General features: G+C 41.2%; 2 protein-coding genes across 4 annotated transcripts; one reads left to right on the top strand and one right to left on the bottom strand.

Annotated features, from left to right (window-relative positions):
• Positions 1 to 788: 788 nt before the first annotated feature.
• Positions 789 to 9,567, bottom strand: LOC105730833 (cancer/testis antigen family 45 member A6-like). Of its 3 annotated transcripts, none has more exons than XM_064384236.1 (5): positions 9,326 to 9,567; positions 5,279 to 5,450; positions 3,093 to 3,338; positions 2,606 to 2,699; positions 789 to 1,398 (listed from the first exon to the last, which is right to left on the bottom strand). In XM_064384236.1, the coding sequence occupies exons 2-5, from the start codon at positions 5,442 to 5,444 to the stop codon at positions 1,308 to 1,310; spliced, it is 597 nt and encodes a 198-aa protein (XP_064240306.1). In that variant the 5' UTR covers positions 5,445 to 5,450; positions 9,326 to 9,567; the 3' UTR covers positions 789 to 1,307. The 3 variants fall into 3 exon arrangements, with proteins under 3 accessions (XP_064240306.1, XP_064240311.1, XP_064240307.1); XM_064384241.1 differs by having other exon boundaries at positions 9,483 to 9,567; XM_064384237.1 differs by having other exon boundaries at positions 837 to 1,398; positions 9,309 to 9,567.
• A 3,132-nt stretch (positions 9,568 to 12,699) lies between these two features.
• On the top strand, positions 12,700 to 21,982 carry LOC105730836 (large ribosomal subunit protein eL42-like). The gene is made up of 2 exons (XM_064383721.1): positions 12,700 to 12,824; positions 21,661 to 21,982. The coding sequence occupies exons 1-2, from the start codon at positions 12,700 to 12,702 to the stop codon at positions 21,980 to 21,982; spliced, it is 447 nt and encodes a 148-aa protein (XP_064239791.1).

Genomic DNA, 21,982 nt, shown 5'->3' with positions numbered 1-21,982 from the left:
GTTTTAAACAGGAAACTCACTTTACGGGAAATGAAGTATGGCAATAGGCTCATGCTAGCCAATGAGACTAGTCTTGTGATACAGTTCACCATCCTGAAGCGGCTGGCTCAATAGAACAGTGGAATGATCTTCTAAAGCCTGACTTGTAATTCTAGCTTTGCGGTAGTGCCTTAAGGGTTTTGGCTAACAATATAGGAGGTGGCAATGCTGTATCCCAGAATCAAGTATATGGAACTATTTTTCTATAGCCACGTCTATGTCTTCAAGAATGAAAGAGGCAAGATGAGGGCCTCCTCTCACTATGACTTCTGGGTATCTAGTAGTAAAATTTTGCTTCTTGCAAACATTTGGCTCTGCTGGACTAAAGATCTTAGTTACAAATTGGGAGACTTTTTTTTCAACAGCGGATCCAAAAATCATTCCATTGAAATGAAAGTTGTGTCTGCAAGCTGATCACTTTGGAAAGTTCATTCACAAACAAGAGACAAAGAAGGGGGTCCGCTAGTGGCTGGGGTGATGGAAAATGACGATCAATAGGAGATGGGGTTCCTACTACACCAGAGGCTAAGAAAGAGCATGACTTATATGTCTAGAGAGCTTCTTAGTCCTCCCGTGTTTTGTGATTAGAGTTAATGGAAATTACAGCAAATGAAAGTTGTGTCTGCAAGCTGACCACTTTGAACTCTTCACTCCTCTCAACCAAGAGACAAAGTAGGGGGCCCGCTACTGGCTCGGGTGATGGAAAGAAAATGGATATTGGGTTCCCACTACACCAGGGGCTAAGGGACAGTATGTCTGATATGTCTAGAGAGCTTCTTAGTACTCCTATGTTTTATGATTAGAGTTAATGAAAAATTATACCAACCCCATCTAGGCAGGACACCTAATGGTTCAGACTCTTCAGTAAAGAAGGTTTGAGTCATCCTGCCAGGCCAGGCACCATGACCAGCTGACATGCTTTCCCCAGGGCAAATGGAATGAGAAACGGGTAGTGAAAGAATACAGTTATAAATACCAGCTACAACAATGTGGGCTGCTGCAGAAACCACGACTGTAACAGTATTTACCTCATGGGTTAATAATATCTGCCAGGACAGGAGGGAAAACCAACCAACCAACAAACAAGTTATCCTTTCAAATGAAATGCTTATGGAAAAAGACCAACTTTTACTAACAGAAATTTCTTAGCCTCTGGGAGGCCATTTTATTCACTAACACACGCTAGGAGGCTTCAGCAATATCCTACTCCATTGTAGGAAACAGCAATCCGATCCTTTTTCTCCTCAATCATTAAAGAGATTCTGCATTTAGGGTGTGATGTTCCTTCTTGGACAAGTAGCCAGAAGTAGTTTTTCCAGTTTCTTCTCAAGGTGTAGAATTAAGTCTCCTCTCATATATCTGAAAAGAAAGAGACGTGTCATTAACCAAAAGAGAGCCAAAGAACCTATGCTGTAGGAAGCACTGTGGGAGATAGAAGGATGAAGTAACAGTCAGCATGGAGACAGAAATGCATCTGCATGGTAAGAGGTAGTCCAGCCAGGCAATAGCAAATGCTGGCGAGGGTGTGGAGAAAAGGGAACCTTCATACACTGTTGGTGGGAATATAAATTACTACAACAACGATGAAGAACAGTTTGGAGTTTCCTCGAAAACCTGAAAATGGAGGTATCATGTGATCCAGAAATCCTCCTGCTGGGTATACTCCCAAGAGAAAGGAAGACAGTAAACCGAAGAGATAACTGCACTCCCGTGTTTGTTGCAGCACCGTCCACAGTAGCCAAGATCTGGAAGCAACCTAAGTGTCCACCAACAGATGAATGGATAAAGAAAATGTGGTACATATACACAATGGAGTGCTGTTCGGCCATAAAAAAGAATGAGATTCAGTCATTTGCAGTAATATGGATGGAACTGAAGGTCATTATGTTAAGTGGAATAAGCCAGGCACAAAAAGACAAACTTTACATGTTCTCACTTATTGGTGGGAGCAAAAATTTTAAACAACTGAACTAACGGAGATAGAGAGTGGAATGGATGGCTGCCAGAGGCTGGGAAGGTTGGTGGGGGTGGGGGCAAGTGCAGATGATTAATACGTACAAAAATGGAATGAGTAAGATGTAGTATTTGATAGCATGACACGGTGACTATAGTCAGTAATAATTTAATTGTACATTGAAAATTACAAGAGTATAATTGGATTATCTGTAACACAAAAGATAAATGCTTGAGGTGATAGACATCCCATTTACCTTGATGTGTTTATTACACACTGTTGTATCACAATATCTCATATACCCCAGAAATATATGCATCTGCTATGTACCTACACAAATTTTTTAAAAAGCGATAATCTAGCAAATATAAAGACTGCCAACTGAGGGACAATGCCTTCCGCAGACTACAGTGAGAATGGAAGTCTCCATAGGCTTGGAAGGATGAGTTAGATTCAGATAACATTAGCCTAAGTAACTGTGGAGACAGACGTAACTATGAGTGAGGGCCACGGTGAGAAACTCAAGGCAGGGGCTGTTTCCCCACGCTCACCGCCAGTACTGTGTTGGGCCCAAGTGCTTAAAGAAATTGGACAGTTCCTATCTCTGCCCACCTTGCTGCTTCCTTGATGATGGTTTCAAAAAATTGTTTCTTGACTTCTATAGGTCCTTGCAGTCCATCAAGCAACTTGAAAATTTTTTCATATACTGAGGATGTTTAAAAAAAAAAACTTCAGTATTATCAAATATAAAGAAGAATAGAAGTGAATCTTGGTTAATCTATACCTCAGCAATCATGCTTCACAGGCTAAAATGTTTTAAATGCTTAAATCAAGATAACTTCACATACAAAAACTAAATAATAAAAAGGCGCCTGTACAAACATACAAATGAAACTCTTTTAACCATACTCAAGTAAGAAAAGAAAAAGGAAAGGTGTACTATATTTTAGTCAAAGAAAAGAGGAACCACTGTAAATTATGTGCAAACTCAACTCTGGCAAAGAATTCGCCTCAACAGGTAACATGGATAGTTTCTTTATCATAGAAAGAGAGACTTCCTCTAGTTTGTTTTTAAAATAGACATTCTTATACTACTTACTTTGTCCAAAGTGTTGAATTTCTTTCATTAACTGACGTTTTATATCAGCACTATTTTTTTCTTGGCTTTTTGGAAAGAGGAGTATTTCTGTGACTTTTAGGTCATCTCCAGAGAAATTGCTGGTAATGATTCCTCCTACAGTTGCATTTCTACAACGTTTCTGCATCAGTCCATCTTTGCTGAAGCCGATGAACTCATCAATCTGATAAAATTGGCTCAGTGGAATACCATCTCCTGACTTAAGCTCTGGTGAAACAGATTTTGACAAAGAGCCATCAGTTGGAGTTTCACCACGTTCTTTCCCCTCCACATAGACATCATGAATGACAGATCTGAAAACCAAACTGAGAAGTCGAGCTGTGGGATATGTGTGTTTCGTCACCCCTCTCGGTACATCTATGTGCTCCTCAGTTTCTAGGGAACTATTTATTTCATAGATGGGAGGATATACCAGGGAGAAATCCCAGACCTGACGAACTGAGGCCAGGACACATAAAACGATAAAACCATCTCTTAGTTTCTGGCTCTATAAATACATATGGAAACCAAGTAAGACAGTATAACTCTAACAAATATTCACAGGTCCCTGGTAGTCATCTGTTAGTGTCAGCTTGTTATGCTTTATAAGTTGAAAGCAGCAAGTCTCACTTGATATCATGATTTCTCAAATTCACATACAACCTGCCATGCTTTACTCAGCTGGAAGCCAGACAACTTGGATACACCACAACCTGCCTCCTCTCTATATCAAATATATTCTGAGAAAATGGAGGCGGCCATTAGTGCTGAAAGTTCTATACCTGCTCCATCAGCAAAAATCCCTTTTAGTGTATGATCTTCCTCAGCCTTCTTTTCTGTCTCAGAAAAGTGACTTTCTTTTCACTCCAGGTCTGACACCTCTTTCATTTATTCGTTGTCTGTGACAGTAGCATGCCAGGAGCTGGGGATCAGCAGCAAGCAGCCCAGAGAGCAACGTTCCCTGCCCTTGTGGAGCTCACATCTTCACGGGACAGTCAGACAGTGTGTGCACAATGATCAAATGAAACAAACAGCGTTGGGGTGGTGTTGGGGAAGCCGTCCACAGGCCTGTGGGAGACAGGAGCAGAGGGAGCCTCAGGAGCTACCACTGGTTGGGCAGGGCCTTCTGAGGAGGTGCCCTTGGGCAGCGATTGGAGGAAGAAGTGGGGCAGCCTGTGCAGAGGCAGAGGGGGATTTCCAGTCTGCAGTGAGGCCAAGGGTAGGGGCTGGAATGGGGATGGACCAGGCACTATGGGGTAAAGGACAGAGGCAGAGAGAGCCAGGAGATGGATGGGACCCGTGTTAGGAGAGGGTGAAGAAGGCCAGGCCATGTAGAGCCTCGCAGACCAAAGCTGGTTTACGGTCTGTTCTGAGTGCTCAGGAGAGTTGAGGATGGATTTTCAGGAGTGATGTGGCATGATGTAATTGACATGCCAACACGGTGACCTGGCTGCAGGGTTGGAGGGTGTGTGTTAGATGGGGGCAATAACGGGAGACACGGAGACATCACAGTAGCTCAGTAACTCATCATGGCAGAGTGGGATAGAAGGAGAGAGAGATATGCTGGGGTTCAGAAATTTTTTACAGTATTTACAGAAGAGAAGAAAAAGAAAAGTAGAAAAAAAGAATGATAGGAGTCAGGCGCAGTGGCTCATGCCTGTAATCCCAGCACTTTGGGAGGCTGAGGTGGGTGGATCATCTGATGTGAAAAGTTCAAGACCAGCCTGGCCGATATGACAAAACCCCATCCTATTAAAATTACAAAAATTAGCTGGGCATGGTGGCTGGTGCCTGTAATCCCAGGTACTCAAAGGCTGAGGCAGGAGAATCACTTGAACCCAGGAGACGGAGGTTTCAGTGAGCTGAGATCACCCCACTTCACTCCAGCCTGGCCAAGCAAAACTCCATCTCAAAAGAAAAAAATGATAGGGATTCACCAATGAGGACAAGAAATTTAAAAAAAAAAAAAAAAGATTGAAGAAAATGGAAATCCTAGAAAGTTTCCATGAAGAAGCATGTGAACAACTGTGAAATGCTGCTGAGAAATTAATGGCCATGTCAAGTGAAACTGTTCACCTTAACAAGGGCAGTTTCTCTGGAGGGGAACAGGCAGGAGGCCAACTGCACCGGACACAGCATGAAGAGGAGGTGAGGACAGGCTGACTTACTCTTTTCTTTGGACATGGCAGAGCCTCCAATAAGGCCATCTCCTGCTCCTTGTTTCCTTGCCAACAGGGCCATCTTCTGCCTTTTCTGATAAGGACTGTCAGATTCCCTGGGACATTTAAATACAGTTTCAGGATCACCAGCCACTTTCTCTGTTTTATTGGACATTGTTTCCTGAAAAACATCAATGAACATATTCAAAAATAATAAAAATCTATCAATCAAAAAATGGCAAACAGTTCTGCATATATGTATACAATCAAGACTTTGAATCATTGATTTCACTTTTAATCATGAGGCAAGATTTAGCAAGTCTCAATAAACACTCTGTTCTCAGGAAAAGGAATCTATATTAATGTATGCTTAGTAAAAAAAGAAGAAAGGTGGTACAAGCAAAATCAATCGGAATGCTTGTGGAATAAGCAGCTCTTATCAACCAAAAGTAGATAAAAATATGATTACCTATTTGAAGATGTATAAACCAATCTGTATTAACCCTTGTTAGGAAAAATAGTTCCTGTTCTTTGTCCTCATTTTAGGAGATTGATACACACCTGATAACAAAATCTGACAAGGACATTAGAAGAAAGAAAAACTACAAGATCAAGCCAAACTACAAGCCAAGATCACCCCTGAACTTACACACAAAAATTCCAAACTAAAGGTGAGCAACTAAAATGCCATAGAACTTAAAAAGGACATACATCAGCCATGGTGGAGAATATTGCAGAAAGCCAACATTGATTTAACATTTGAAAATCAACAAACGTAATGCACCACATTAACAACAACAACAACAAAAAAAAAAAAAAAAAAAAAAAAAAAAAAAAAAAAAACAGGGAAACACTACATGATCATTTTCATACATAGGTCAGTGTTTAAAGTCCATTCTTGATTAAAAACTATCAGCAGCTTAGGAAAAAGGGCTACTTTCCTATTCTGGCTAGCATATGTACAGAAAAAATAGTAAATGCCATACTTCATAGTGAAATGTCAGTATTTTCTCCCTGAGTTTGAAAACAAGACAAAGATGTCCACTATCCATTCAACAATTTTCTGGAGGTTCTAACAATTGCAGTAGCATGAGGAAACTATAGTAGGTTTAAGATTTGGAAAGAAATAAAATGGTCATTATTCATGGATGACATTGTTCTGTACATAGAAAATGTAAAGGAATAAAATCATCGTGATTAATAAGCAAACTTAGTGAAGTTAGTAGATATAATAAAAAACCACTGGTGTTTCTGTATAATTAGTAACAACAAATAATCAGAATATGAGATTTCGAATGCTACTAAAACCAGTACCAAAAACATCAAATACTTAGGAATAAATCAAATCAACATGTATTAGGGTACTACACAAAAATTATAAAACATCACTGAGAGAAATTCAAGACTGCAGTAAATGGAGAAAAATATTCTTGCCATGCATTGGAAGACATTATGAAGAGGCATTATTGTTAATTCTCTCAGCATGATCATAGGACTCATATTTAAAACTCCACCATGTTAACAAAATGTTTTCTGAAAATTGACAAGCAGATCGTTTTTAAGTACATGCAAATTAAAGATTTGGAAAAGCCATGACAACCTTTAAGAAAAAGAACTGAGTTGGTAGATATGTACTACTAAATATGAGATTTACTATAAGGGTAGAGTAATTAAAACAGTGTAGTATTGGAGCAATGACAGACAAATGCACCAAAGGAAGAGGACACAGAGGCCAGAAAGAATCTGGAAACACAAAATACAGAAGAGCTGTAAATCATCGTGGAAAGGGTAGTGCTTCTAATAAATGCACTTGATAAATGCAGGGAAAATACAAACCTTGATTCTTACCTCTTCCCACTCCACAAAACTTTATTAAAAATGGATAGACAATCTAGAAAACACTTAAGATATTGTCTTAACAACTATAGAATGGGAAAAGATGTTTTTAATGAAGATAAGAAAGCCCTAACTAAAAAGAATGAATTGTTTAATTAGACATAATTAAATGGAAAATTTCTGTTCCTCAAAAGACACTATTAAGAGAGTGAAAAAGCAAAGATTGTTTGTAGATTATATATTATGTAGTATACAGTACAGGTCATATGTAAAAATATATATTAATTACACACATACATATACATATGTATTTATATATACATATATATGTATATATACATTTGTTGCCAGATATATATAAAGGATGAGTTCATGTCCTTTGCAGGGACATAGATGAAGCTGGAAACCATCATTCTCAGCAAGCTAACACAGGAACAGAAAACCAAACACCACACGTTCCCGCTCATAAGTGGGAGTTGAATAAGAGAACACATCGACACAGGGAGGGGAACATCACACACCAGGGCCTGTAGAGGGGTGGGGGGCTTGGGGAGGGATAGCATTAGAAGAAATACCTAATGTAGATGATGGTTTGATAGGTGCAGCAAACCACCATGGCACGTGTATACCTATGTAACAAACCTGCACGTTCTGCACATGTATCCCAGAACTTAAAGCATAATAATAATAATAAAGAATATTATTGTCATGGCATTGGGTAAGGCAAAGATGTTTCTTAAAATAACGAAAAGCACTAGCCATAAATAATACACGGATTAATAAAATTAGGAAGATGTGTTCATCTAAAACATTATTGTGATCGTGTAAAAACAAAACAGCTTTATGGAAGATACTAAAATTGTACATGTATTTTTATATATGTACATATAGGCATGTGTGTATAACTGAAATCCAGAATATATGTAAACTACAAATCCATTTTTAGATTACAAACATCTCAATAAAAGCTGGGGGGAAAGACCTGAAAAGGAACTTTATAAATGACAGTTAAATGACCAATAAACACATAAAAAGGTGCTCAAAATAAATAAATAAATAGCTGGGCGTGGTGGCTCTGCACTCCAGCCTGGACAACAGGGGGATACCCCATCTCAAAACACAAACAAAAATCAATAAATAAAAACTTTTTTTTTTTTCTAAAAAAAGGTGCTCAATCTCATTAATCAGCAGAGAAATGCAAGTGTAGACATAAGGAGAGATCACTGCACACCCATCAGAGTGGCTGGAATGAAAGCCTAACTGTACAGCGAGTGTGTGAATGTGGCACAGCTGGAACCTACAACTACTTCCGGACTCCGATTCCCGCACAGATACCTGAAGCCGTGGCTGAAAGGTCAGATAGTACCCCGGGGAAGAGCTCCTTCAGGACTGAGAACCAAGGGAGGAAAAGCACCCCAACCCGGGGCGAGACAGAGCTCCCAGGGTCAGGTGGCCTCCCTCATGGCCAACACAGAGCTCCCTGAGTCCCACCATAGGCTTAGAGAATCCAAGGAACAGCACCCCACTCCCCCACAGCACCGGGAGACAGCACCCACAGATAATTTAAAAACCCAGCACCAAGAGAAAGGATCTGGTAGGCGTCCCCATCCCAGACAAGCAGAACCAAAGAAAGGCCAACACATCGTAGCTGAGAGTGAGCAACATTGAAGAACAAATGTGCCCCATGGCCGACATCAGCACCCAACGAAGAGTCCCTCGCGGGCTGAGATAAAGACCCCGACGGAGAGTGACCACACAGGGAGGCGATCATGTGTCCGTAGAACAGCCACCCCCACCCCAGTACCGAACACAGACACACCCCCTCTGGCAGAGTCCCTTCAGGGCTGCGACTGAGCGTGGAAGAAACATCGCAGCACCCGAGACCAACACAGGCGACCAAGGCAGGGTCCCTACGTCCGAGTTCAGGTCATTTCAGCAGGAAAAGTCCCTCACATCACCAAGAGGGAGGCCCCAAGAAAAACTCCCCGGCCCCACAACATAACCAAGACGGGGTGCCCAGAGAAACCGCTCCCCCACGGCTCACACAGGCGCCCACGCTGGTGTCCCCAGAGCGGAGTCACATCACCCAGGAAGCCCACACCACACACCCGACGGAGAACACCCTAGAAAAGACACTTTCCTAGGACAAAGGACACTTTCCAGGGCGAAATTAAAGCATCCGGGGAAAAACTGCCCCTCTCACAGTCCTGAAGTCCTGACCTTGCCCGAGAAGCGGAGGTGTCGCCTCACAAAATGGCAGTGAAATTGTTGTGACGCCTCACCCCGGTGGAACTTTCCAGAAACCTGTCCTCTGGGAGTTGTGGGAAATGTGCCCTCCTAGGGCACCTGGGAGTGATGTGCATGGGACGCATCTCACCAGAAGCACCGATCCCGTAGTGCCCTAAGGAGATGGAAGGAAGGGAAGCTTCCGGCCACCGCGTGCCCTGCCCAACCCGAACACTGAGAACCTGTTGGGGACGCCAGAGTCCAGAGGAGAAGCCTCCTAAACCAGCAGGACCAACGGCGCCAGCCCAGAGAACAAGGAAGCGCAGCCTTACCCTCACTGACTCTGGCGCCCTCTCCAGGCGACCTTCAGTGACAAGTGCACAGCGACATAAGCAGAGGAGCGCAGAACCTTCTGACACAGCGAGATGAAATCACCTAGGTAACACAGTGAGACTCTGGCTCTCCGTAGCAGCCAAGCAACCAAAGAAATAGAACAGAAAGAAAAAGAAAAAGAGCGAGAGAGAGAGAAAGGAAAGAAAGAAAGGAAGAAAGAAAAAGAAAGAGAGAAAGAAGAAAGAAGGAAAGAGAGAGAGAAAGAAAGAGTGAGGGAGGGAGAGGAAGGAGGGAGGTAGGGAGGGAGGGAAGGAAGGAAGGGAGGGAGGGAGGGAGGGACACAAAAATTAAGCCAGGCGTGGTGGCAGGTGCCTGTAATCTCAGCTACTTGGGAGGCTGAGGCAGGAGAATTGCTTCAACCTGGGAGGCAGAGTTTGCAGTGAATCCAGATCGTGCCAATGCACTCCAGCTTGGGTGACAAAGCTAGACTTTGTCTAAAAATTTTTTTTTAAAATTTTTTAAAAAAACAAGGTCAACCTCTATCTGTTAACATTATTGTTGTTATTGTTATTGTTAATTGATAAGAAAAAGGAGGGCTCAGTGCTGGCTCACAACCCTAATCCCAGCACTTTGGGAGGCCAAGGTGTGTGGATTCCTTGAGCCCAGAAGTTCAAGAGCAGCCTGGGCAGCATAGTGAAACCCTGTCTCTACACAAAATACAAAAATTAGCTGAGCGTGTACCTGTGGCCCCAGCTACTTGGGAGGCTTGAGACCAGGAGGTTGAGGCTGCATTGAGTATTGATTGCACCACTGCACTTCAGCCTGGGTGACAGACCGAGACTGTCTAAAAACAAAAAGAACAAGAAAGGAGAAGAAACCTCATTATGTTGCATCTATTAACCGTTTTTATCTGGAACTTTGTACATTTTTCCACTTTAGTTTTTTGTGGGTTTTTCTGAGACAGAGTCTCACTCTGTTGCCCAGGCTGGAGTGCAGTGGTATGATCTTGGCTCACTGCAACCTCCGCCACCCAGGTTCAAGCATTTATCCTGCCTCAGCCTCCTGAGAAGCTGGGATTACAGGTGTGCACCACCACGCCCTGGTAATTTTTGCATTTTTAGTAGAGACAGGGTTTCACCATGTTGGCCAGACTGGTCTCGAACTCCTGACCTCAAGTGATCCATCTGCCTTGGCCTCCCAAAGTGCTGGGATTACAGATGTGAGCCACCGCGCCCAGCCCATTTTTCCACTTTCAAAACTTATTTTAAGTGCAGCAAAACTTACTTGAAATGTTTATAGTGGTAAAAAGTATTACAGCGAAATTTTCAGAGTTTTAATGGAACAAGCAGCTTCACTCGACACAACTATTTGGAAGGGATTGTTTCACTGGTTTTGTAATTCAAAAGTTATGTTTGTAAAAAAAATTTAAATTTAAATTTAAAAATATAGCCAGGCATAGTGGTGGGTGCCTGTAATCCCAGCTATTCGGGAGGCAGAGGCAGGAAAATCTCTTGGATCTGGGAGGAGCCAGCTTTAGTGAGCTGAGATAGCGCCACTGCACTCTAGCCTGGGTGACAGAAGGAGACTCTGTCTCAAAGTTGGGGAGGGATAACATGGGGAGAAGTGTCAGACATAGGTGATGGGGAGGAAGGCAGCAAACCACATTGCCATGTATGTACCTAAACAACAATCCTGCATGATCTGCACATGTACGCCAGAACCTAAAGTACAATTAAAAAAAAAAATCCCACCACAGCAGTACTCATGTGAGTATTGGATTGAATAACCATGAGACTAGAATCTTGGTGGGGTGTAATTAGAATCCTGCCTACCACACAAGCCAGAAGTGGACAGCTGCATTATGACAGTCCTGACTGGGACAGGCCTGAAGGACAGTGGTGAAGGGAAATCCTCCCAAAGGGAATAACTTTGAGCAGTGCACCTTCTTGGAGGAGACACACCCAGATGTATAGGTATGTATCACACATAGGCTGTGTCCCATTTATTAGCTGAATTGTCAGGGACTTTGAGGACACATGATTAAAACTTTCTGACAAGGAGGTCTGAGAAAAAAAAATATGTGGACAGACCTGTCCAAACGGACATGCAATGTGAAGATATTTGAGTCTCATGAGAATTCTCAGCAAAGGGTATCCTCAGCAAAGGGTATCCTCAGCAAAGCAGAATTTTAATAATCATATAGATAATGTGCTTATTAGCTAGATATTTATTAATCAACCTCTTTCCCTAACACTTGTGTCACAATCTTATAGGCTCAACAAACAAAGTGGTCAAACTGTCAGGGATGGAGCTATGCGCAGTAGCATGGACTTCCACTCACCATGGCAAACCTGGCTATGGTCATTGCTGAGTGAACAATCTTCCAGAAATGGAGACCACCACTAAGCTCCCAATATGGCATCAGACTCCAGAGTGATCTGCCAGCCACCAGGTGGTCGGTGGATTACAATTGATCACTTGTATTATAAAAAGAGAAGTGCTTTGTTCTTACCTGAACATTTAGTCTGGATGCGGATTTTCCTTCCCACTGGCAACGCTTTTGAGAAAACCAATATTTGCAGATTTGAAAAATGACTTATCCACCATCGTGATATCCCACACAGTACCACTTCTAAACAAGGAACTCACCTCACAGAAAATGAGTGTGGCGATGGAGCAATACTCACAGAATTCACTGTTCTTATTATGCTTCCTCTCACCCTGAAGTATAATGACCTTTGGAAGACTGAGTTATGTTTTTGGCTAGGCGGCAATAACTTGAGGGGCAACAGCGTTAGGAGATGGTAATACTCTATCCAAGCATTTATATGCATAGATATATGGTGCTGTTTCTCCCGTAGCCTGCATTCACAGGTCCTGCAATCAAGGTGTGGAAATGAAAGTGCCTCCCCTCACTGTTCATCCCTAGAGATACAATAGGAAAAATGTTGCTTCTCATCCCCACAATTCTATGCTCTTCTGAACTAGAAATCTTAGTTCCAAAAAGAGAAATGCTTTGATTAGTGGAAACAACAATGACTCCATTGAATGGGAAATTGAGACTTCCAGCTGGCTGCTTTGGACTCCCCATCCTTCTCAATCAGCAGGCAAAGAAGGGCTGTACTGTACTGGCTGGGGTGATTGAACTTGACTCTCAAAGGCAAATTGAGTGCCTACTACAAAAGGGGCTAAGGAGGAATATGTCTGATATGTGTGGAGCGCTTCTTAGTACTCCCATGTTTTGTGATTCAAGTCGATGGATAATTCTAATAACCCAACTGAGGCAAGACATCCTGGAAAGTCCATTCAGGAATGAAGATTTCAGTCATCCTCCCACCCCAGGCAAAGAACCTTGAACAGCTGAGGTGCTGCCTGAGGACAAGGGCAATGGAAGAAGGCAGTTACAAATACCAGCTATGACAATGTGACTGCTACAGAAACCAGACTGTAATAGTGTTTAGCTTGATGAATTAATAACAGACCCCCTCCTCAAGTGGGAAAACAAGCTATATCTTCAAAGATAATTCTTAGGACAAAAATTCAGCTTGTAGTGATAGAGAATCATAACATGAAAAAGTTTCAATTTTTTTCTTGGCCTATGGAAGGCAATTCCCTTGACTGCCCCATTCTAGGAAACTTCACCAAAATACACATCCGTTCTACAGCCCAGCAAACTTGTCTCATTTCTCACAGATAGTTGTGAAACATTATTAAATGGTTTTGATGTGGTTAACTTTGTTGTGAAGGTGGTGGAAATTTATTTCTTCTAACACTGTCTAAAGGTCCTAAATTAAGGCTCTTCTTTTAAACTTGAAAATAAAGAGACATTTTATTAACAGAAAGATACCTAGAGCACATGTGATCTGCAAGACATTGTAAGGGTCAGAAACAGAAGCTTACTATGTACATGGGATTATGAAATAAATTCTCCTGGAAAGTTGCAGGATATAAAATCAACACACAAAAATCAGTTGTGTTTCTATGCACTAAACAAGCCAAAAGACAAATTAAAAACATGATTCCATTTATAATAGCAACAAAAGAATAAAATACTTAGGAATAAACCTAATCAAGAAGGTGAGAGATTTGTACACTGAAAACTACAAAACACTGATGAAAGAAATGTAAAAAGGCACACATAAATGGAAAGACCCCCCCATGTTTGTTTATGGATTGAAAGACTTAATATTGTTAAGGTATTACACTACTATGCAACCCAAAGAGATCTGCAGATTTAGTGCAATGCATATCAAAATCCCAATGTCAGTTTTTTGCAGAAATAGGAAAAAAATCCTAAAATTTATATGGAATTTTAAGGGACCCATATAGCCAAAAATATTTAGAAAAAGAAAAAGTTAAAAGACTCACATTTCCTTATTTCAAAATATAATACAAAGCTATAGTAATTAAAACTTTGTGACACTAGCATAAAGACAGACAAATAGACCAATGGAACAGAATAAGAGCACAGAAAAAAAAAAAAAACCCTGACATATGTGGTCAAATGATCTTTGACAAGAGTGCCAAGACTACTCAATGGTGAAAGGACATTGTCTTCAACAAATTATCTTGGGAAAACTGGATATTCACATGTGAAAGAATGAAGCTGGACCTGACACCATATGTAAAAATTATACAAAAATCAACTCAAAATAAATAGAAGACCTAAATGTAAGATCTACAACTACAAAGCTCCCAGAAGAAAACATAGAGGATAGAAACACTTTTACATTGTTGGTGGAAGTGTAAATTAGTGCAACCATTGTGGAAGACAGTGTGGCGATTCCTCAAGGACCTAGAAATAGAAATACTATTTGACCAGTAATTCCATTACTGGGTATATACCCAAAGAATTACAAATTGTTCCATTATCAAGACATATGCACACGTATGCTCATTGTGGCACTGTTTACAAGAGCAAAGACTTGGAACCAACCCAAATGTCCGTCAATGATAGACTGGATAAAGAAAATGTGGCACATATACACCATGGAATACTATGCATCCATAAAAAACTATGAGTTCGTGTCCTTCATAGGGACATGGATGAATCTGGAAACCATCATTCTCAGCAAACTGACACAAGAACAGAAAACCAAACACCGCATGTTCTCACTCATAGACGAGTATTGAACAATGAGAAAATGTGGACACAGGGAGGAGAGAATCACACACTGTGGACAGTTGGGGGGGCTAGGGGAGGGGCAATGGGGGTGGGGAGGGATAACGTGGGGAGAAATACCAGATATAGGTGATGGGGGGAGGAAGGCAGCAAACCACCTTGCCACGTATGTACCTATGCAACAATCCTGCATGATCTGCGCATGTACCCCAGAACCTAAAGTACAATTTAAAAAAAAAGGAAAAAGAAAAAAAAAGAAACATAGAGGAATAGCTTCATGATATTGGACTTGGCAATGATTTCTTGAATACAACACTAAAAGCAAAAATAGACAAATGGGACTACATAAAATTTTGTGCATCAAAGAATGTAATCAACAGAGTGAAAAGACAACCTATGAAATGGGAGAAAATATTGGCACATTGTTTATCTGTTAAGGGGTTAATATCCTGAATATGTAAAGAACTCCTTAGCTAGGCACGGTGTTGCGAAACTGTAATCCTAGCTACTCAGGAGGCTCAGGCAGGAGAATCGCTTGAATCCAGGAGGCGGAGCTTCCAACAAGCCAAGATCTCGCCACTGCAATTCAACAATAATAATAAAATAAAATAACTCAAGTTAAAAATGAGGAAAGTTTGGCATGTTCTGGGGTAGCACAAATATTGGACAAATGACTTGAATAAATATAACTGCATATCTCCAAAGATGATATATAAATGGCTAACAAGTATATGAAAAGATACTCAACATGAATAATCATCAAAGAAATGCAAATCAAAACCACAATGAAAACCTCACACCCATTAGCATGGCTATAACAAGTGTTGGTAAGAATGTGGAAAAATTAGAACCGTTTTGCACTGTGGATAGAATTGATGCAGTGGCTATATAAAATAGTATGAAGGCTCCTCAAAAAATGAAATAAAACTACCATATGATCCAGCTATCCCACTTAGATATATATCCAAAGGAATTGAAACTGGATCTCAAAGAAATGTTTGCATATCCATGTTCATAGCAGCATTCTTCACAATAGCCAAGAGGTGGAAGCACCCCAAAGGTCCATCAAGAGACAAATGGATAAACAAAATGCAGTTTACATATAGAGAATCTTACTCAGCCTTAAAAGGGAAGGAAATCCTCTCATGAGCTACGACATGGATGAACTTTGAGGACATTTTGCTAAGGGAAATGAGGCAGTCACAATAAGATGAATATTATATGATTCCACTTATATAATGAGGTATATAAACTAGTTAAATTCTTTTTTGTGCGTGTGAGACAGAGTCTCGCACTGTTGCCCAGGCTGAAGTGCAGTGGCGCAATCTCGGCTCACCGCAACCTCTGCCTCCCGAGTTCAAGTGATTCTTGTACCTCAGCCACCTGAGTAGCTGGGATCACAGGCACCCGCCACCACCCGGTTAATTTTTTTTTGTATTTTCGGTAGAGACGGGGTTTTACCATGTTGGTCAAGCTGATCTTGAACTACTGACCTCATGGGATCTGCCCACCTCAGCCTCCCAAAGTGCTGGGATTTAAAGGCATGAGCCACTACACCCAGCCTAAATTCATTCAATTCAGAGACAGAAAGTAGAACGGTGTTTGCTCGGGGTTAGGGGAGGGGGCAATGTTTTGTTGTTGTCGTTGTTGTTTTGTTTTTGTTTTTGTTTTTTTAATGGGTAGAGTTTTCAATTTACAATCAGCCCATATTTGCAGAGACTAGTTAACTCGATAAATAGATAATTCAATTAATTGGGTAGAATACTGTCTCCTTCCATGTTCATAACCTCTGATGGAGCAGATTTTGACAAGGTGCCATCAGGTGGAGTTTGACCACTTCCATCTTCTCCTCATGGACATCGCAAATGACAGTAGCATCTGGAAACCAAATTAAATGGTAGAGCTGCAAGGCAGGTGCATTTCATCACCCCCACAGGGATATCATTGTACTCTGCAGTTTCTAGGAAATTACTATTTCATAAAGTAAAATGATAAACCAGACGGAAATCTCAGACCTGAAAAACTGAGCTCAGAAAAGATAATACACAAAACTACCTCTTAACTTCTTGGCACTATCAATACGTACAGAAATCGAATTAAACTATACAACTAATAAGCATTCATAAATCCCTGATATGGAATCTCACTCTGTTGCCCAGGCTGGAGTGCAGTGGTGCGATCTCAGCTCACTGTGACCTCCGCCTCCCTGGTTCAAGCGATTCTCCTGCCTCAGGCTCCAGGTAGCTGAGATTACAGGCGCACACCACCACGTCCGGCTAATTTTTGTATTTTTTTAGTAGACTGTTTCACCATGTTGGCCAGGCTGGTCTTGAAATCCTGACCTCGTGATCCACCTGCCTTGGCCTCCCAAAGTGCTGGGATTACAGGCATGAGCCACCCTGCCTGGCCGGTACTCTTTTTTTTTTTTTTTGAGACAGGATCTTGCGCTGTCACACAGGCTGGAGTGCAGTAGCATGGTCATGGCTCACTGCAGCCTTAACCTTCTGTGCTCAAGCAATCCTCCTGCCTCAGCCTCCCTAGTAGCTGGGACTACAGGCATGTGCCACCACCCCCAGCTAATTTTTCTATTTTTGTAGAGATGGGGTTTACCACGTTGCTGAGGCTGATCTTAAACTCCTGGGCTCAAGTGAGCCTCCCACCTCGACCTCCCAAAGTGCTGAGATTACAGGTGTGAATCACCACACCCAGCCAAGATACTCTTCATTTAATGTTGCCCTTTTGCCTTTTACAAGTTGATGAGCTGAAAGTCTCACGTGATGTCATGATTTCTGAAATTTGCATATAATTTTGCGTGCTTTTCTGAAGTAGAAGCCAGACAGCTTGGATACACCTTGAGCTGCCTCCTCTCTACATCAAATATATTCTGAGAAAATAGAGGTGGCCATTAGTGCTGAAAGTTCGATGCGCACTCCATCACCAAAAATCCCTTTTAGTGTATGATCTTCCTCAGCCTTCTTTTCTGTCTCAGAAAAGTGACTTTTTTTCACTCCAGGTCTGACACCTCTTTCATTATTCATCATCTGTGGCAGGCAGCATGCTGGGAGCTGGCAATCAGCATAAAGCCCCCCAGAGAGCAACGTTCCCTGCCCTTGTGGAGCTCACATCTTCACGGGACAGTTAAACAGTGTGTGCACAATGAGCAAATGAAACAAACAGCCTTGGGCTGGTGTTGGGGAAGCCGTCCACAGGCCTGTGGGAGACAGGAGCAGAGGGAGCCCCAGGAGCTGCCACTGGTTGGGCAGGGCTTTCTGAGGAGGTGCCCCTGGGCAGGGCTTGGAAGAAAAAGCAGAGCTGCCTGTGCAGAGGCAGAGAAAGAGTTCCAGGCTGTGGTGTAGCCAAGGGTAGGGGATGGACTGAGCACTACGAGGTGAAGGACAGAGGCAGAGAGTCAGGAGGAGATGGATGAGACCCACTTTAGGAGAGGGTGACAGAGGGCAGGGCATGCAAACCAGAGCCAGGAGTTCAGGATCTGTTCTGAGTACTTAGGAGAGTAGAGGACAGGTTGTCAGGAGGTGCATGGCGTGATGTGATTTACATGCCAACATGATGACCTGGCTGCAAGGTTAGAGAGTGTATGTTGATGGGGACAGGAATGAGAAACATGGAGATAGCCTAGTCACTCAGTGATTGATCATGGCAGAGTGGACCAGAGAGGTGGAGTGAAACGGTGCCGTTTGGGAATTATATTAGACATCAAGTTGCCTGGAGTTGCTAAGAGATTGTAAGAGAAGAATAAAAGAGAAATCACAGTGATTGTAAGGGTTTTTTTTTGGCCTGAACCACTGGGTAAATAGCAGGACCAGGAGTGTTTAGGAGCCAGCATACAACTTGCAAAAGCAGATTGTGCCCAACTCTTCTGGACTCAGTGTTCAGTGACCAGATGATAGCTCAATGCTAGCCATGTCAGGATTAATTTACACAACACAGTAATCTGCAAAGACTGCAAACCAAGGCTTCTCTACCCTACCACCCTACACATACCTGTGGACAGGGGATTGTTACAGTTTTACCAGTACACTGTATGATGTCATTAACTGTGTTGGCAAGTGCTGTAGGTAGAGAAGGTTTGTTGGGAGAGACAGTTCAGGAGTTCAGTTTAAACACATGGAATGAGCCGGGCACAGTGGCTCATGCCTGCAATCCCAGCACTTTGGGAGGCTGGGGGGGGGGGGTGGATCACAAGGTCGGGGGTTCGAGACCAGCCTGACCAACATGGTGAAACCCTGTCTCTACTTAAAAATACAAAAATTAGCCAGGCATGGTGGCACGCACCTGTAATCCCAGCTACTTGGGGGTCTGAGGCAGGAGAATTGCTTGAACCCAGGAGGCGGAGGCTGCGGTGAGCCGAGAACGTGCCATTGCACTCCAGCCTGGGTGACAGAGCGAGACTCTGTCTCAAAAAAAAAAAAAAACATGGAATGGAATGGGTTGAATTTTAAATGTTTCTTGGACAAGCAAGTGGAGATGCCATGTATGCATTTGAATTTGAGTTTGGAAGAATGAAATTGGACCCTGATCTCTCAACATATACAAAAATAAACTCAACGTGGATTAAAGACTTAAACATAAGGCCAGAAAGTTTAAAACTCTTACAAGAAAACATAAAGGAAAAGCTTCTTACCATTGTTCCAGGCAATACTTTTTTGGATAAGACCCCAAAAGCACAGACAACAAAAGCAAATAAGTTCTGGAAACTTGTTGTATATATGGTGACTATAGTTAATAACATTGGATTGTATACTTGAAAGTTGCTAAGAGAGTATACTTTAAATGTTCTTACCACACAAAATAAATATACAAGATGATGGATACATTAATTTGCTTGATTTAGTCATTTAACAATGTATACATATATCAAAACCTCATGTTGTACACAGTAAAAATATACAAGTTTTATTTGTCAATTATACCTTAATAAAGCTGGAGAAAAATAAACTTAGAAAAAACATGCAATGAAATGCAATAATTATTAATGGGGACAAAATTAAAAGCATTGTTAAGAAGTGAATCTACCAAAAACCTACAGTGTGCATCACTTCTAGTGATTAAAAATTTAAAATATTCTTTGTAAAATCAAGAACAAGGATGCCCATTAGTGCCACTTCAATTCAACACTGCATTATAAGAATTCCCAGCTTGTATCCTGAGATAAATTATTTGTCTAAACTGAATTCTCAAAGTAGTCTATAGAAAAAGCATTTAACAAGGTGGCTAGATATAAAATCAGAATATAAAAATTAACTGTGCTTCTATATAAGAGTACCAAGAAACTTAGGAAATGTAAGTTTTTAAGATAACATTAGCAAAACTATATAAGGAATAAGTATATAAAGATATATATGTATAAATATATATCATATATATGGAATACATATGGACTATATATATGAAGTATGTGAATGTATATATATATATATATATAATGAATATAAGCAGGTATACCAACCAATATGCAGATAATTATAAAATTTTACTGAAAGACATCAGAGAAAACTTAAAAGGGGGGCTACACTGTGGATAGGAGGACTTAATGTCCATCCCCATCTTCAGTTTAATGTATAAATTCAATAAAATGACAATGAAGATCCCAACACGTTTCTTTCATGGAACTTGACAAGCTGATTCTGAAATGTATATGGGCTGGGTGCAGTGGCTCACACCTGTAATCCCAGCACTTTGGGAGGCCGAGGTGGGTGGATCACCTGAGGTCAGGAATTTGAAACCAGCCTAGCCAACATGGTGAAACACCGTCTCTACTAAAAATACAAAAATTAGCAGGGCATGGCTGTAGTCCCAGCTACTAGGGAGGCTGCCTGTAGTCCCAACTATTCAGGAGACTGAGGCATGAGAATTGCTTGAAGCTGGGAGACAGAGGTTGCAGTGCAGGAGCTGAGATTGTGCCACTTCTCTCCAGCCTAGGTGGCAGAGCAAAACTCTGTCTAAATAAATAAATTAATTAAATGTATATGGAAAAGTAAATTCTCAAGACCAGTCAAGATAAACATGAAGAACAAATTAGGGGGACCTGACTTGCTGTTTTTAAGACATTATTAAACTTTAATAATAATGACAGTGTGACATGGATGCAGAGGTACATGGATTGAACAAAGAAATAGAATAGCAGAGCCCAGAAAGCATCCTATGCATATGTGGAAATTTGACACATTTCAGAGGTATCATTGAAGATTATTGGAGGAAAGAATAGATCGTGTAGTAGTGGACAGCACTGGGACAACTGGCAATCCATGTGAAAAATAATGCCGTTGGATTTCTTTCTTACACCATATTTTATAAAGCAATTTCAAATGGATTAAGTGTGAAAAAAAATTAAGACTTTAGAAGAAATTATAGAAGAATTTCCTTAAGATTTCAAAATAGAAAAATATTTCTTAAAGAGGGCACAAAAAGTGCTAAACATAACAGGTTACTGCAATGGTATTGATAATACTCTCATTTTTACATTTGATGGTATATTAATCCATTCCCCTTTTATTAAGTTTCATCTTATATATATGTATGCTCTGTATATTTAACACATTTGACTACAAAAAGAAAGGCATATAAATTATGGCAGAGCAAAAGATCAGTACCCTTTTAAAATCATAAAAATAAAATAAGCCTAACTCATAGCAGAATTCTCCTCCTCCTAGTGAATCTGTGGTTTAAAGGAATTATTAAAGCAGGACTAATAATAAGGGAAATTTAAAAACCAAAATCCTAGCAAGCTGTTATTTTTAATGAATATTTGTTTCATCAGATGAATGCAAGGATGGGTCAACATTTGAAAATCTATTCTTGTAATTCACCATTTTAATAGGTAAAACAAGAAAAACCTTTCTTTCCGTGCTGATAGTGCTCATGCAAAGATAGTGAACGTTCCTAAAACCCACTGGACTTTCTGTAAGAAGTGTGGCAAGCACCAACCCCACAAAGTGACACAGTATAAGAAGGGCAAGGATTCTCTGTATGCCCAGGGAAAGTGGCATTATGACAGGAAGCAGAGTGGCGATGGTGGGCAAACTAAGCCGATTTTCTGGAAAAAGGCTAAAACTACAAAGGAGATTAAGCTAAGGCTTGAGTGTGTTGAGTCCAACTGCAGATCTAAGAGAATTCTGGCTATTAAAACATGCAAGCATTTTGAACTGGGAGGAAATAAAAAGAGAAAGGCCAAGTGA

Source organism: Aotus nancymaae, unplaced genomic scaffold (genome assembly GCF_030222135.1).
Source record: "Aotus nancymaae isolate 86718 unplaced genomic scaffold, 86718_ANA_hifiasm-v0.15.2.pri h1tg000004l, whole genome shotgun sequence".
Lineage (NCBI taxonomy): Eukaryota > Metazoa > Chordata > Mammalia > Primates > Aotidae > Aotus > Aotus nancymaae.
This window is presented reverse-complemented; position numbering and strand designations above follow the sequence as displayed.